The 17,233-nt window shown below is 48.3% G+C and overlaps 2 protein-coding genes across 2 annotated transcripts in view; both read right to left on the reverse strand.

The window, feature by feature from the left end:
• LOC147612769 (uncharacterized) overlaps positions 1–17,233 on the reverse strand; it is a 91,650-nt gene that overhangs the window by 61,974 nt on the left and 12,443 nt on the right. The window lies entirely within an intron of this gene.
• Positions 6,002–8,066, reverse strand: LOC147612770 (uncharacterized). Its single transcript, XM_086783339.1, has one exon. It carries the CDS (start codon positions 7,919–7,921, stop codon positions 6,233–6,235), a length of 1,689 nt encoding a protein of 562 aa, XP_086639465.1. The 5' UTR covers positions 7,922–8,066; the 3' UTR covers positions 6,002–6,232.

The following is a 17,233-nucleotide window of genomic DNA, read 5'->3' on the forward strand; positions in this document are numbered from 1 at the left end:
GATCATAAGCTTGAGGTGAGAAACAATAATTGCAAAACACTTGAGGATGATATTCGTTCTGCAGAAATCTATGACGAGAGTTGCCAATAAGGATAAAAAAGAATGTTCCTCAATAGCAGAAGAGTTCACACAACTCTAAACCAAATTCACATAAACGGAAGTTTAGGTTTGTGAAGGCTTCCACGACTTAGAATCAAACCCAAACTTTGGGTCAACCCAATTCCAAAGGACCGAGCAGAGCCTCCAAAACATTCGGGAGGGCCGGTGCTTTATTTGTGGCCAAACAGGCCACATTGGAAAGGAGCTGCCCTCAAGCGTAGAAAAAGAAGAAGCCTAAGAAATCTTACTTGACCGAGATTACAGGTAACCCTAAGATTATTTCCGTTCATACCACAGTTCTTGAACATCGTTCTTGCATGGATTGTAACTTTAGCATGGTGGCCTTCGGACGCAATGATCTCATACACGTGTGTATGGATTTGTTTTGGGGAAAATTGTACACATCCTCTTTGATCCAAGTAGCACTCACAATTTTATTAATGCCAAATTGGTGCAGATATTGGGAGTTGAGACCCGGCCAAGTAATCATGTCTATCATGTAAACCTGGCAATGTGTCATGGACAGATCTGGGACAGATGTGTGACCAAATTGCCTTTACCTATCTAGAGTTATTCAAATAGTCTAGATTTTTTTTTGATGAAGCTAGATAGAGTAGATATTATTATAGGTAAAGAACGGTTTTATAACCATGACATCCATGTACAATAGAAGGATCATACATTGTCTTTTTTTTACTGAAAGATGCTCCAATCGTCTCAAGGGTGATTTTAGAGTCCCCCCCCTCTACTCTTGTACACACTGTAGAACCTCATAATATAAAACAAAGTTCATGTCTTGATTATGGAGTGTTTCAATGTGTTCTTATCCTCTTTCATCTGATAATACTAGGCATGTTCACTTCCTTTTGTATTCATCTGATCCCTGATTTGGTGGGACACATCTTGGACTTGGGTGTTTTCCTTTTGGAGGCCATGAAGGCTAGGATCTATGTACATCTCGATACATACATAAAGAAAACATTGTTTCGGAAACATCTCTCTCTCTCTTCATCTTTGTGTTTTGCATGGTTCTTAAGACAAGTAGTTCTTCCGTGTGTTACATTGGTATCAGAGCCTAGCGGAAGTCCTAGAGGTGTTGGATTAGTGCATTGGTATCAGAGCCTAGCAGACATCCTAGAGGTGCTGAATTAGTGCATATTTGAAAAACGCTTAGCATAAAGTAGCTCGCTGGCATATTCCACCCCTCTCCATGACTCCGAAGTCTTGGAATCAAAATAACCTTGTGTAACTACGACATACGTCCACCTTGGAGTATCATTGACCGTTGATCATACCACATCTACAAAGTCAGTATAACAAATGGTCCAATTGTCCAATGCTAGACATTCAGTCTAAGACCGAGAAGTTTCAAACTTCTCGTCTCTCACATGTACAACTCCAAGGCTGCCTCATGCATCAATATCATTTGGCAATCATGATAGAGTGTGTGTGATGAATCATAAAACTTGTCACCCTACAAGTGACATGCCAATGCTTAGACAACCAAGAAAGTTTCTTATCTTGATGTGTCACTCACAGACTAGCACTTCTCCTCACAATTACAAGAGGTTAACTATGCCAAAGCATAGGGTGTCCCAAACAAAAAACCCGCGAAGCCTTAGGAGATCCTACATGGGAATACACGGGAGTTCCGTACCAATAGAGCACACCACACATAAAACCCCGTTAAGCATGATCATAGGTGGAATGGCAAACTTCCCTCCCTACAACCCAACCTTAAAGCAGCCAAATTCATCTCTGAACACCAAGGTCAAATCTTAGGTCAACTCGAGGGTCAATCTAATCCATACAAAGTCAAGGATGAAAGATGCCACCATGCTTACACCCCAATCCTTCTCCCTGGCTTTTGTAGTCAGCTCCACTTGCTACCTATAAGCCATCCAAAAACCTCAGCCTAGGCATCTTGGATTATAATCATAAGACTGCCTAACAAATGTCACGTGCACACCAGTCAGGTGTACAGTGACATGGCATCATTTTATGGCATCATTAGCATCATTAGGTATTATTCAGGCATTTATGCAATTTTATAGGCATTTATGCAATTTTATAGGCATTTATGAGGCAGCCGACTGGCTTTATTGGTATTTTATGGGAGATATGTACTGGCCGACTGCAGCCCATCTGGCCGACCAGCAGCCCTCACCCATATATATTCAGGTGCCTCTCCATTCAATCATCCAAGCTCATCAGTGAAGCGCATCCTCATCTGGATCATCTTGCGTTTCAGCCTATCATCATCAGCATCATCCATTCAGCATTCAGCACTCAGTCCCTCAGCGTTTCTACTCCAGAAGGGCTGAGAACATCATTGCATATCAGTTCAGCAGTGTGTTCTCCAACGCATCTCCTCCAGGAAGCATTGGGAGCAGCATATCCAGTCAACGCATCAAGCATTCAGCAAACGCATCATCATCAACCATCAGATCTGCAAACGCATCTGCGTTTCATCATCAGGTCAGCATTCAGCATCTGTTCCAAAGCCTCCCTTCAACGTTTCCCTCCCAGGAGACAAGGGAAAGAGTGGACAGCAGTTCATCCCGCATATTCAGCATATAGGCAGCATATTCAGCAGTACAGATCCATTTGGATCTCATTGTAACTGCATTCATTCATCTAATATAGCTGCATTGCATTGACACATATTTATCTGTCTCTTGAACATCATTAAGTGCAGTTTAGTTAGACTAAGGTTGTGATTACTACGGTCTTAACCCCTCACATGTCACATTGGTATCAGAGCGTCACAGGGTAACCAGCCTTAGAGCATGTTCAGTTCATCAGTCATTCAGTCAGTCATCATTTTTATCGCTTCCGCACAGTTAAACCCAGTTCTCAAAATTTTGCAAGCCACCCTTAGGGATTTTCCCTTAGGTCTGCATCAGTAACCCATCCATCTGCATTCTTGCACAGCATATAGGGTTTGCACATGGCTTGCATAGTAGACATCTTAGCAGTCATCTTAGCAGTCAGTCCTGCATACATGTTACCCATGAACTCTCAGGGAAGAAGGACATCCATCATCAAAGGAGCACATAAGTTTTGGGCTTCAACTGGCAGCAGCAGGGGGTTTCTCTTCCACAGAAAACGGAAGTTTGCTCCAACATCGCCTCAGGAGGTTCAGAGCTTCAGGTACGACGGAGATGGTAGGTGAAAGGTTTCCACAGGCACGTCAGGGGTGACTCAAGTATTTGCCATTCAGTTCCCGCAGTACATAGAGTCTTGGCTCGAAGGATTTCACTCCTGCAGACGGCCTCAGTCCCGGCAGCAGAAGACAGAAGGGGGCAGTGGTTCGGAGGAGAAGGATCACAGCGGAGTCGAAGGTTGCCAGGTATACACCCAGCAACAGTTTCGCAGCGGGGAATGTCACGTGCACACCAGTCAGGTGTACAGTGACATGGCATCATTTTATGGCATCATTAGCATCATCAGGTATTATTCAGCTAATTTCTGACAAGACTGCCTGCCATTCCTGGATAACACGAAGGCCATGGAAAAACTTGGTATGCTCTCTTCACTGTTTTGAAAAGAACTATCCATTCATGTGGGAGTGTAAGAGCATGCAACAGATTAGATTCCATCACAATTCGGCAAAGACCTCGAAAAATTCAAGATTATTAATTCAAGGTTTAACAAAAAAAAAAATCAAAAATGTACTTGAAAATAAGCGCACATTCTTGGTTCCACCAATGTGTGTGCAAATTCACACTTGAATCCCACTTAGCAAAAGCCTCCTAACACCACTCCAGTATCCCACAGTCATCGGTTGGCAAGACATGGAGCACCCACCAACCTTGGGCCCAACAATATCCTCCCTTAGGGGATCCTTGATAATGCACTCATGTCTATCTTCCAGCCTTACTACTTGTGGTGGGTAAAATCCTAACCATCCCATTGGCTTCACTTGCTCAAAGTCGTCAACGCCAACCATCTCCACGTTACTTCATAGAATAACTACCCACTGACTCCATATATCTCCCATGCACACGAAACGTACATGCTAACTTGGAGAAAAGCAATGGCAGAAAAGAGATGGGTTATGAAAAAACAGCCACAAAGGGCCAAGTACAAGCACGATGGGCTAGATACGACCTCCCCTCATATAAGGGCGGGTAACAAGTGATCATAAGGGAAGAGATGCTTCTCCTCCGCCTGGCCGCTCTGTGTGAGGAGAAGGCTATGACATACAGGGGGAGGGGGGGGGGGGGGGCAACCACACAAGTGGTCTGTAATGCCAAATGGGGTCACCGCCTCTATCTGTGAGGAAAGGGCCACGCCTCCAAAGTCTCAAGAAGGCTTCCCACCGCTTCCGCATGCGGTCAGAACCTCCCTGTAGTTTCCCCCACTGACTGCGGAGGGTGTGAATAATATCAAGCCATATGCTCCTGATGGTCTCAACCGGTAAAGTGTGGGTACCCTTGATGGCCTCGCTACATCTAGCACGCCAAATGTGCCAAGCTACAATGCTACTGCGAATCTCCCATCTCTGGCATGAGCCTAGCCGCCAATCTCCTGTAGGAGGGGCTGTGACTAGCAGTGCTGCAATACGATGGTGAGAGACCTGAAGGGCTAGCCCTCCCCCATCCTCCAATCCCTAATTGCTCCAGCCTCTATGGCCCAAGCGACAGTGCCCCAAGTGATGATCCGGGTCAATGCCCTATCCATAGCGAAGATGCAGAGAATCCACTACCAGATCTGATGAGCCTTCGGGCAATCCCAAAGGCAATGTCGTTGAGACTCCTGGTGGTGGCCGCACCGCGGACAAGCTGCTGACTGACCTCCCACTGCCAGCCCACGTACCGACCGCCAAACTCCTATGTGCCATCAATCAAAGAAAGAGTGTGATCTTTCTAGGCCGAAAGCTGTCCCAAAGCCTCTTCCAAAAATCTCAAAGGAAGCCCTGTAAAAGGCCCTATGACTGCCAATGTGTTGCTGCTGCTAGTGTGCCATCTATCTCAGGCATCTTGATCCTGCGGCCTAGCCTTGCTGTATATGCAAAGAAGGGGGCGTCCACAGTCGCCTCCCGATCCGCTGGATCATGCCAAGTCCACTCTCTCGAGTCCCACTGCAACCGCGTGAGAGGTCGGCACTCCCAAATGCATAGCCGCCATAGTCTCTCCCTGGCCACCTTGGGCGATGCTAGATCTATGTGCCATTCCCATGCCTGAAAACCGATCACCCTCTACAAGGTGCAGCCTCTGAAATCCTCCAGAGGAAGCTCTGATCTCTCTAGTCTGCCTTGGGATCCAATAGAAAAAGTGAGCAGAACAGTGTCCTCATCTGCTCCAAGGTTGTTAGAGGCGTCAAAGGCGTTTGGTACAAGGCGGGTATGGTACGCGCCTCAAAAGACTCGGATTTTTTAGAGACGTTAGAGGCGTGTTAGAGGCGTCTATATTTTGGGAAAGATGCAACGAAAACCATTTCCCAAAGATGGAGCTGTTAGAGCTGAAAGTAAATTACAGCTCATACATAGTGATGTATGTGGTCCAATGCGGACACCATCCATAGGGGGGCATCTTTACTTCGTCACATTCATTGATGACTACTCCAGGTTTGCTTGGGTTTACCCTTTGAAAGCGAAAGCAGAGGTGTTTGCATGCTTTCGACACTTTGTAGCAATGGCTGAAAATATGTGTGGATGTAAAGTCCAAACACTCCGCTCAGATAGAGGTGGATAATACATGTCAAATGCATTCAAGGATTATATGCTTCAAAAGGGCATCAAACACCAATGTTATATATATATATTATATGTAGTGATAGATAGATATAATATATATAGTGAAAGTAGAGAGAGAGAGAGAGAGAGAGAGAGAGAGAGACTAGAGTGTGTATGCTATGTTGCAGGAAACGTTTCCTGGTAGGAAACGGCAAGACCCAAGAAACGTTTGGAAACGCCAAACTCAATTACTAGGAAACGTCGAGGGTAGGCTCAAGTTCAAGGTTAAAAAACAGAAGTACAAATATATCTTTTTACAAAAAAATTAAAGTACATGTACAAATTCAATTATTGATCGGTAAGCACCATTAAAAGATGAAAAACAAAGCAAAACAATGGAAGACCATCATGGCTGAATTTCATTAATCAATCATTCTACAAGATAGAACTTGTTTACATGGGAAGTACACCTTCATCTTCAAACTGATCCTCAAAACACTCATAGATAGAATCCTCCTCTAATACATCCCATGCCTGGCATGGACCTGAAGAATACGAGGGCTCTTTCCGTGATATGAGCCTAAGATTACTGTGCACAAAGACCAAGTCATCTGCCTTCGTATGACCCAGCCGGTTCCGCTTCATGGAATGTATGAAGCCATAGGTGGACCAATTTCTCTCACATGCTGAAGCGCTAGATACTTGAGATAAGACACGAATAGCCAATCTCTGTAACATAGGAGTACCTGTACCATAGTTCTCCCACCATGCAATAGGAGAAAGCTTTTGCATGTCCGCTAAAGCTGAAGACTCTGCAAAATCCCCCTGTAGTCCAATGTACTGTGACAATTGTGCTTTGTACTCTGTCTTCTCATCTTCATCTTTGCCCACCCTATCCAACGTCTTTCTCCACCCTTTCATCACATCCTTGTCCTTGTATGGTCGCTTCATAAACCACATTGGGTTGAGGACATAAGCTGTTGCATGAAGAGGGGAATGAAGCATTTCCCAACGCTCTTGTGCAAGTACCCGAATCTCCTCGTACTCGTCATTGCCATCTATGTATTCTTTCAATATCTCCTTGATTTTCTCCAGCATCTGATCAATGCCCTCATAAACCGTACCCATGACCGGTTCATCTCTATCCACCATACGAAGCATTGCCATGACCGGCCACAAGACCTTGACATACTTCTCTATGTCCTCCCAAAAAGGAGTAGACAAGAGTTGCATCTCTATGTGCAAAGCATACTCGTTGTTTCTCTTCCATGCATCCCACTCCTCGCTTGTGACCAGCTGCTTCAAGGGACTCTTCACCTTCACCAATCTCTGCAACATCATGAAGTTTGAAGCAAATCGAGTATCACCTGGCCTAATGAGCTTGAGCTTGGAGTGTTTGCTGAACATGGCCCTTGTTGCATCATGATTCGAAATGAACTGCTGGACTTCTTTGCCTTGGGTGATAGCTCGATCCATCCACTCGATTAGGACCAAGTCCTTCAGTAGAAGATTCAAGCAATGAGTTGCACATGGTGTCCAAAAAATATGGGGATATGCTTGCTCCACCAAGTGACCTGCAAGCTTGCAATTGGCAGCACTATCCGTAATTACTTGCACCACATTGTCCACACCGACCTCCCTAATGATGTCCAAAAGAGCTTCTGCAATAAACTCCCCTGTTTTTTGGCTCCCGGATGTATCAATGGATCTCTTGAATACCACACCTCGAGCACTGGAGACAATAAAATTAATCAAGGGCCTCTTTGCGGTGTCTGTCCATCCATCAGACACAATGGAGCACCCAAAGTGTGGCCATGAAGCCTCTACCCCCGAGAGACGACTGCAAACCCTGTCTTTTTCCTTGTCCAAGAGTGTGGTGCGAAGCTTCTCATAGTTTGGGGCTTTGTAACCCTTACCAAAAGACGCTATTGCACCCACCATGTCATGAAAATAAGGAGACCGTGCATAATAAAACGGCATACCACATGCATAAAAGCATCGAGCAACGGCCTCATCTACTTCCTCTCGAGATGCATTCTTGAACATACCTTCCACGGACGGTTGCATTGTAGGCTTCTTGTTGACTAGATTGTTGCCAGTCTTTTGCTTCTTGATAGCGCTCTCATGGTCTTCTCGAGTCATGTTTGCTCGATTTTCAGTCGACACCTTGCAGCACACTTGGATGCCTTGGTTCTTGATGCCGAGTAAATGGGCCCGTACTCGTGGATAGGAGCCTGCAAAATTTGTTTTGCAAAAAGAACATTCCCATTTCTTGCTGCCCCCCTTTCCGAATGCTGCATTCTCAGTCACATACTTCCACAATGGCTCGGGAGCATGAGGTGCTTTAGGCTTGAAGGGCGTGATTAGGGGGACCACAGAAGAAGAAGAAGAGAACATGGTTGAAATTGGAAGTTAGCAAAAAAGAGGGGCTCTTCTCCTTCTAAGGTTGCAAGTTTGCTCCAATTGAAGCTGTTTCGAACAAAGCCACTCAGGGACAGAAACTGAATTGATGCATTTGCATTTTAAGGCTCTATGGCGAATAGCATCTGCGAGAGTAAGGTGGTATTTAGGATCAAGGGGACACTTGCAAGGCTCGAAAATGATCCTTCTTGGTGCACAGTTAAAGCAAATGCATGGAGGTTGGGGTGCACAGTTTAAGCAAAGGCAAGGGGGCTCCTCCTGTGCTTGCATGAAAAGGGGTGGGAAGGGGGGAAAGAGAGAGAGAGAGGGGGAAGGAGAGAGAGCTGTGTGCGCCTGAGTTTCTCACAGAGAGATAAGTACGTTGCAGGCTGAGATAGCTTTTTTTTTTTCTAATTCTATTAAAACGGCGCTTTTTAAAAAAAACCCACAAACGGGTTTTTTAAAAAAACGGGCTCCCCGTTTTCATTTCCTCTTGCGTGGAAGCTCTGGCGCGTGGCGCGCTGTGCGCTTGTGGTTTCATTAACGCTGCGCAGAGTCTACGAGTCGATTTTTATTCATTTTGGGCCCCGTTCGTTTTTTTTTTAATTCGCAGCTCTTTTCGCTTTTTGGCCTGCCACGTGTCTAATAAATTAAACACCACATTCAAACGTTTCCCAGCCGTTTCCCCCTATACGAAACGGCTGGCAGCTGGGGAAACGTGGAAACGACGTTTCCACCGCTTCATCCCACGTTTCCTGCAACGGAGTGTGTATGTATAAGCCTTGAGGGAGGGAGAGAGAGGGTGCGTATGAGAGGGAGAGAGAGTGTGTGTGAAAGAAAGAAAGCTGAATTAAACGTCTGCAAAAGGCCAAAATGACCTATGAGACCAAAATAGTCCATCATCATCATCTGGATACATCATCAAGATTCAAGGGTACAAAGTAAAATGAAATGAACTGATATGAACCGGTAGTATAGAGAGACCTCCAAAAGTGGATATAAAAAACATCATCATCCTAGTGTGTTTGAACTTTGAACTTTGAACTTTGGGTCTTGAGAAAGGCTTAAGGGAGGGAGGGAGAGAATGAGGGAGGGAGAGAGTGTGTGTGAGAGGGGCTGCCTTGGGCCCTTAAAGCCCTCGTCTAAAGACTCAAACCAGCAAAATATATATATATATATATATATTTATTTATTTCTTTCTTTCTTTATTTATTTATTTTAATTGTTTTTTTTTAGGCCTCGATCAGGCAGTCGTACGCCTCGTAACAACTATGATCTGCTCCATGGACTGCCACAAGGATATCGTGTCTGGTAAACACTCCTAACCACACCAGGGGGGGGGGTGTCGGGTTTGGAATAGGCATCAACCACTCCTGAGGGATAGCTGAGTCAATGTCGATGTTGAACCTATCTCGACCCCGGATCCCTGTCAGGCATCTCTCCTGCTCTCCAAGGGTAACTGCCTGTGTGCTATCCAATCTCCAAGAGACCTGGTTGGTCCCGTGCTCAAGGCTGCCCAAGATACATGCGGCCAAGCCCCCAACATGTGGCCACTGGGTAACGAATCAAGGGGTTCCAAACCAAAGGCTGTCGGAGCCCTCTCCTTCGAGGCAACTAGAACTATCTGTCTAAGGGCTGGCCTCAGATGATCCCAAACCCGAAGTAAGCTGGCTGCAAATCTGTCCTCAAAAGCTTGGCTAAAGCCATGGACTCTCATCTCTGTGAAGATCCATCGGCTGCTCTACGGCCACAAGCCCCCAAGGCTCGGAGTGCGGGCTGAAATCCGGGCCAATAAAAAATCCTTCCAGGGCTCTCCACCAGGAAGGAGTCCTCTGACAATCAGCTTGCCCAGCAGAGCACGGCTCTGCATAGCTAGATCAATGAGGCCAAGCCCCCCTCTGCTATGTGGCTGAATGATCATTTGCCATGCCACCTCGTCCCTGGCTGGCCTCCCATTACTTCCGGCCCATAAGAAGTTCCAGATCAATCACTGAACCTGGCCAATGCATGCTCAAGAAAAGGCCCAGCACGAAGTGATGTACCACATGGTGGCTAACAGTACTTGGTTCGCCACCACCACTATGCTTGCTAGGGAGAGCCTCGCCGAGCTCCAGTATAAAAGCTTCTTCCGAATACTCAAAAGAAGCAAGGCGAGCTGCTACTCGGGAGAGATATCCATGCCAACCTGGCAACCAAGATATTGAACTGGAGTGCCCCTCGGGATCCACTGAAAATCCTCAACTGGTCGCCAAGTCAGGGCGGGTGCTAGGCCTACCCAAAAGCCACACAACTTGTGCCAGTTGATCTATGCTCCTGAAGCGCGACACAACCTCGATCACCTCTGAATGAGAACCTAGCTGTGTGAGGCTCAGTAAAATCCTGGGACTCCACGAATCCACTCCATGGGGAATCCCATCCGACTCATAGTGCCCTCCAGAAAGCTCCAATCCACTCTATCGTAAGCTTTCTCAAAGTCTAGGAGTATCACAATGAGGTCCTGCTACCGCATCCTGGCCGAAGCTGTCGCCTCCCAGAAGGTGAAGATGATGTCCAGAATGCTCCAATCCTGAACAAAGCCGATCTGAGTGTCGTGGATCGAGTCTAGGAGAAAAGGCTGAAGTCTCTTGCTGATGGTTAGCCAAGATCTTATAGGTTGTCCCTAGAAAAGTGATGGGTCTCCACCAATCTATCACCACCCTCCTTGGGAATCAAGTCGATCAAGCCCTCTGAGAGCTCTCTGGCATGGCACCCATAATCTCATTGAAGGCAGCACGAAGGCCACCTTCCATGAGGTCCCAATGGCGAAGGAAAAAGGAGACTGGAAGCCCGTCCACCCTCCGGCATTTACCCCTGGGAAGTGTCGTCACTACCTCTTCCGACTTCTCTGCAGTAAAAGGTGTCAACAAGAATGACCGAAGAGAGGGGGGAACCACCTCCCTCGTATGCCACCAGACCCTCTCGCGTGCTTCCACCACCTATGGAGATACTCACGCACCAGTGAGGAGGGATCGAAAAAAGTCCGTGGCAATGGCTCTCACCTGGGGGGGGGGGGGGGGGGGGGGTTCTTGAAACAATAGCTCCATCCTAGCCATGCAACTTGCGGATACCGTCTCTCCTCCTATGGGGACCGGCTATCTCAAAGAAATCCCCTGTGACTCTATCGCCTGCCTGAGTCCAAAAAGAGGCCCTAGCATGATGCCTGTACTCCAACCTCCTCTCCTCTATGGATCTAATCTCCGTGCGAGCGGCGGCAAGCTGACTCTCAATCCACTGGCTATCCGGGGACCTCTCTTGAAGCCACTGTAGAGAGGCAAGACTCCTCCGCAAACTCCTCTCTTGCTCCCGGAAACCCTCTAATCCGCTCTGGGCTGCCTCTTGCAAGAAACTGTTGATCTCCCCTAAGCCCTCGTCCATCGTACGCAAAACAGAGCCTGAAAGAAAATTCAAACCCGCCCATATCTGCTCTATCCAGCTGCAAATCTCTCGGTCATGAATGAGGCTGTCCAGGATCCTAGAGCTCATCTATCTGTCATGCCTCCAGGGGTCCTCTAAGGACAAAATAACCAGGGCGTGGTCTGAAAATGTAGTGCCTGCCAAAATACCAATCATACCCCCTCAACTACAAGCCCACTCATCCACGTAAAATCTATCAAGTCTAGAGAGGTTGGGGGGCCAGTGCTCCTCCTATCCGATCTCGAGAAGCAAAGGCTCCCAGGGCTACGCCCAAACTCTGGAAGATGCCATGGGTCCTGTCCCCTAACTGCAAGAACCATCTCCGATTCTCCTCCCGGGCTCAGTACTTTGCTCCTAAAATTGTGGCCGTGCCACCCCCAAGTCTGTCCTCTGCTACGTCTATCATGTTGAAGTCACCACCCAAGCACCAAAAGACAGCCTGATGGAGGGCCTCTCGAAGTGAGCTCCAAAAGAGGGCTCTACCTGCAGCAGCGCAAAGTGTAAATGTTAAGGAAGCCAATGCTATGCTCTCCAATAGTAATGGTAATCCACTATGCACGCCCGGGGACGATGACTCCTGAGCCACATACTACCGGAAGCAACTGCTTCACTGACTGAAATACACACCCCTCCCTGCGTCCCAGGGGGGCCGAAAGAAGGGGACCAAAAGTGTGACTCTTGCCTGGAAGAATCTTCCTGCATCTGCGGGTGTGCCCCTCTGAGAAGTGATGCTCCTAGAGGAATAAAATGTCTATGGGTCCCCCAACCATGGCTCTCTCGAGCTCGCCTCGTAGGACACCTCGTCCATGAAAGCACTGAGCCCCCCCTAAACCCTGAACGTTCCATGTAACGATCCGCATATCAGTCTCTGAGTGATGTGGCACTAGCGGCGGAACTGCCCTCCACTCTCAGAGTCTTGGGCAAGGGTTTAGACGGGGAATAATCACAATCCGTGCGAGGACGAAGACGCATCAAGTGGGCACTAATCCTCTCCTTCATGTAACTCCACACTGTACGAGCGTGAGCATATGCATGCTCCGGACTCCATCTATCACAATAGAGGTATTTGTAAGAGGGGGGAAGAGGTACTGCGACAAAAGTATGCATGAAGACAAAAAGTAGCACCTCCAAACTAGAGGCTACCATCTCCCCATCTTAGCCTCGATGAGCAGAACCTCCAAGCTCCAACCTAGCCAAAGGCCAGAAATGGGTGAGAATGTCGGTGATGCGAAGATCCTGAAGGTGCTGGGAGAGCTCGACAGCCTAGCCCTGGATGGCAGCTGCTACTATCTCGGCATACCACTCTGTCCCCAGGGCTACAGTGAAGGGGAAAGAGGAGATCATCGCGCCATTATCTGGCGTAGAGGGCCTAGAGTGGTGAAAAACCACACATACCCGAACAGGGGCTACTGTCTCCTCGAAAATGTCGATCCCTTCTGTTGATAAACATTGGACGAAACTATAATCCACTAGCTGTCCCAAGATCTTGGGAGCCCCACCCGGGGACTTTGGGGGAAGAGCCCTCACGCGGAAAGCGGCAATGGTCATCTCTACCAGCTCAGAGAACCGGTGTATCAAGTGACGGACGGCCGGCTGCTTCCACTCCGGGTCGGGGGCTCCTGGGGGGCAAAAAGAGTGCTCTACAGAGGCAGAAGGGGGGAAAGGGGGGGAGGGGGGGAGGAGCTCGGACGATAAGGGCAGGGCAGGGGGGACCGCGGCGGGTAAAGTAGGTGACGCAGCAGAGAGAGGAGGTGCGGGGAGGAGGTGAGGGAGGGCAGAGGGGTGGAGGCAAGGGAAGGGTGCTGCTAGGAGAGATCCATCGAGAGGACGGCTGCGGGGACAGGCTCACCGGGGGCTCTCAGAGAGTTTGGTTGGCCTCTCAGAACACTAGGGAGCAGGGGGGGGGATCTCGACGAGGGATCGGTTGCCATACTAGTGGGGCCGAAGGGGCCCTCTCCGGGACTGGCAAGGACGCATCACCAACGGGAAAATCCTGAGATAGATGCTCATAACGTTTCTCTGACAGAACCGAATCCTCTTCAGATCTGCCAGCCTAGCACGCGCGGTGACGCTCAGCTCCGATGGTCATCTGGCGGCCCGGGCGCAGGCCAACCATCCGCCACTCTCCGGTGGCTAGGTCATCCGGAGTCGGGGCCTGAGGCTCTGCTGCCTAAGGGCAAGACTCTCTCCCTGCCCCCTAATGAGGATTAGCACAAGAAATGGGGGGAGGAACAACTGGGGGCGGCCTCCTAGCTTGCCGCCGAGGGCAAGCTTTGGCTAGATGGCCCATCTGCCTGCAATGAAACATTGGCCTCGGAGGCCTGAATACTCCACGCGCTGCTATATGGAGCGGAGGCTAGGAAGAGATATACAATGCAGTATAGAGTCCGGCGAGGCCACACAAATGTGGAGAGAAGGAATCCTAGCTGCCCGCACGAGGACCAAGGCAGCAGTGGGGGGGACTCCATCACTCTCCCGATGGCACCACCAATCACCGGGAGAAGAGGAAGGTACTCCTTCCTAAGGTCTGGAAAACAAACTGTCATTGGGAAGCCCGAGACGCCAGCCAGTGAATCAGACGCTGGATCGAAGCCATGCTCCCACCGTGCAAAGAAGGCCTGCAATGTACGCAGTGCAAGGGGACTCAGCTGCAGGACCCGATCTGACGAGTCGAGTTCCACCTAGTAGTATCCGCACCCCAAAGGGTGAATATCGATGATCTTCACAGGCTCGCCAATGAGGCTGGCTTGAAAGAGATCCCTAAGCTGTCCGCGCGCAGGGCAGCTACCAACAATTTTGCAGACCAAGGTGGAGGCCTCAAGAGCGGCAACTGTCGTGCGAGAACCTAAAAATCCGCTTCAAAGAAAGAAATGCAAGCAACATCAGCTTCGGTCGGGGATGACGGAGTGGGTGCCACCATAATGAAGCCGAAACTTGCCGAAAACAGAGGAGCCCCTAAGCACTGAAGGGAACCTGCGAGGAAAGGGAAACACGGCTGGGGGCTGAAGGCGGGAGAGAGAAGGGAAAGGGGGGGGGAAGGCGGAGAGGGGAGATGGGAAGGGAGAGGCACAAGGGCAGAAACGAGGGGGCAGGGGGCAGGATCCCACAATCTACGCACGGTGTAGAATGACGACTGTTGTCAAGACTAGTAGTGAAGCTCGTCTGATACATCCTGCCTGCATCCAAAACCCTCCCCTTGGAAGTTTCTTCACTTCATCCTTGCAATCATCATGCCCTTGTTGAGAAGCACGAGCCTCAGTAGACACCAAATCGGGAACAATAACACTCCAAGTGTTGAAAATCTATCGTGTCAAGACGGTCAGATATGGCCCCTCCACGCTTGCTTTTAGACCCTGATGTAAACATGTAAGCTGTGTGGGATCCATAACAAGTAGCCCGAAACCAATGATAAGAGACAAGAAAGAAGTATTACAACTGAAATTCAAGTATAAACGGTGGCTCAGAATGCAAACAGTAGTTCACAGCCCGTGCTCTCCTAAAGATCTCCCTATCCAGCCCATGCCTGTAGATGCCTCGCGCAAAGAAGTATTCAGATGGAAATTTCCCACGAGCGTATAGAAACTCGTGTAGTTGTGAGCCTGCTGATGTGATGTCAGCCAGGTCAAAGGACTGCCCATGACCATGCCTACTGGCCAGCTGCCACATGGCAGTAGCTGACTGCCACGTGGCACCTGGGCATGTCAGGTGACTGTGCTTGCAGTCCACATGCCTGTGTGCCTGGCTTCAGGGTTATACGTAAGTGAGGTGTGTGTCACAGTAAGTGGGATGTCACATTCGCGGAAGCTCTGTGTCTTCTTTCAGCCCTAAACACCTTTCCATAGGAACATGTAGATGCAAAACGCTCAAGAGGAGAGAGAGAGAGAGCTGTATTTTCAAAATATTCATAATGTACAAATAGGTACAGATTCTTGACAAGCCATAGGCTGCCCATGAAAAGGTAGCAACACCTAATCTAAGTCTTAGTCTATGACCTAACACCCAAGCGATGTCAGAAATCTAACTAGGAGCCAGCACCGCCTTTATATAGGCCCTTGAAGAGTGCTTGAACTGGTCGACCTGCTGTCGGCCAGTTCCTTGGACCTGAAGATCCCTTTTTATTGCTAACATCATTTGCCAAATGTCTGATGCTGGCCGACAAGGTACTGGTCCTCTACAATGCCTTCTATGACTTATAATGCTACTAAAGCTCCAACATCTAGTCTTTATATGCTGCCCCTTTAGGGATTAACATTGGGAATAGCATGTACATGTGTGCATGCACATGACATCCCCTTTTGCTAAACTTGATGACGGGATTCCAACTTCTGACCTTGGATGATTGTCATCATCCCCTTGTCTCCATATATGGTTTCCCATACGGTCATCCTTCCCTTCCTCGCAACCTTTTCAATAAACACCTTGCCCTATCTCCAATTCCACTCCAAATCTGATGAAGATCTGTGCATCTGGTCCACATTGTCCCCTTGCCTTCTTGCCCTGTCCCTAAACACTTTCTTTGGTCTTCTTTTTCTGAGTACTGAGTATGGCACTCTCACTCCACCCCTTGGATGATCATCATGCCTTGGATTCTTGAAAGCCTTTCCTGGTATGCCCAAGTGGCATCCGACTCACAGGGCTGCCATTCCCCTGGGTCTTGTGGAACACCACCAACCAACCTCCCGGGAACTTCTTCCATGTCTTGGATTACTCTCCTTGGAATGTGCACCTTCATCTAGGACGCCATCAGTGTTTAGCATTGCTGAATTTGAAGCTCTGATACCAATGTCGCAAGTGTGGAAGCTCTATGTCTAATTAGGCCCTAAACACCTTTCCATAGGAACATGTAGAAGCAAAACACAAAGTAGAGATGAAGAGAAGAGACAAAGAAAGAAAGAAAGCTCTATTAACGTCTACTAGAGGCCGAACTCGACCTATGAGACAAATCAATGTACAACTGTCAATGTCTTCTGGATGTCCAGAAAAAAAAGGACAAAATGAACATGAAATAAAGTATGAAAGTATTGAACTAGTGGGGGGGTGTGATGGATGGAGCACTACTGCTAGAGGCTCAGTATGCAACCTATATGCGTAGGGTATACAAGAATGCAATGCAGATCTGTCTAACTCCAACCAGTACCATAATGGGGGTGTAATATGCGATACATAGGCGATGGTGAGGCAAAAATACCTCGGAGCATGATCTCCGGGTGTGAGTGTAAGTGAGCTAGCCGCTCCTGGATATGGTGCTGATGTCGAGCTTGTATCTCTGTGATCTCGTGTAACATGCGGAAGCTTCGAAGAAGTTCGGTAACTTCAATGCTCAGAAATCAACACACTTTTCGCGACGGAATTAACGCACAAACTGAATGAAGATGTGCAAAAAATAGAGAGAGAGAGAGGGAGAGAGGAGAGGACACAGTATTGGGTCTCAAATACCCTCTGTAAGGGCCCCACCACGAATGGTGTATTTGCTTTATTACAATGATGTAAATCTGAAAAGTAAATACAGAAATCTTGCCCTGTCTTGGCTGAGAAATCTCTGCCCTTGACCTGCAGTCCTTCAACCCTTTGCGTTAGCACTCCTTGGCTGTCCTGGCCCTT

This window comes from Cibotium barometz, chromosome 45 (genome assembly GCF_041138505.1).
Source record: "Cibotium barometz isolate CiBa-2024 chromosome 45, ASM4113850v1, whole genome shotgun sequence".
Taxonomy (NCBI): Eukaryota; Viridiplantae; Streptophyta; class Polypodiopsida; order Cyatheales; family Cibotiaceae; genus Cibotium; species Cibotium barometz.

What these genes read in the sequence shown, in the direction of transcription:
- LOC147612770 (XM_086783339.1), bottom strand. Translation starts at nt 7,921, where the DNA reads ATGACTCGAGAAGACCATGAGAGCGCTATCAAGAAGCAAAAGACTGGC.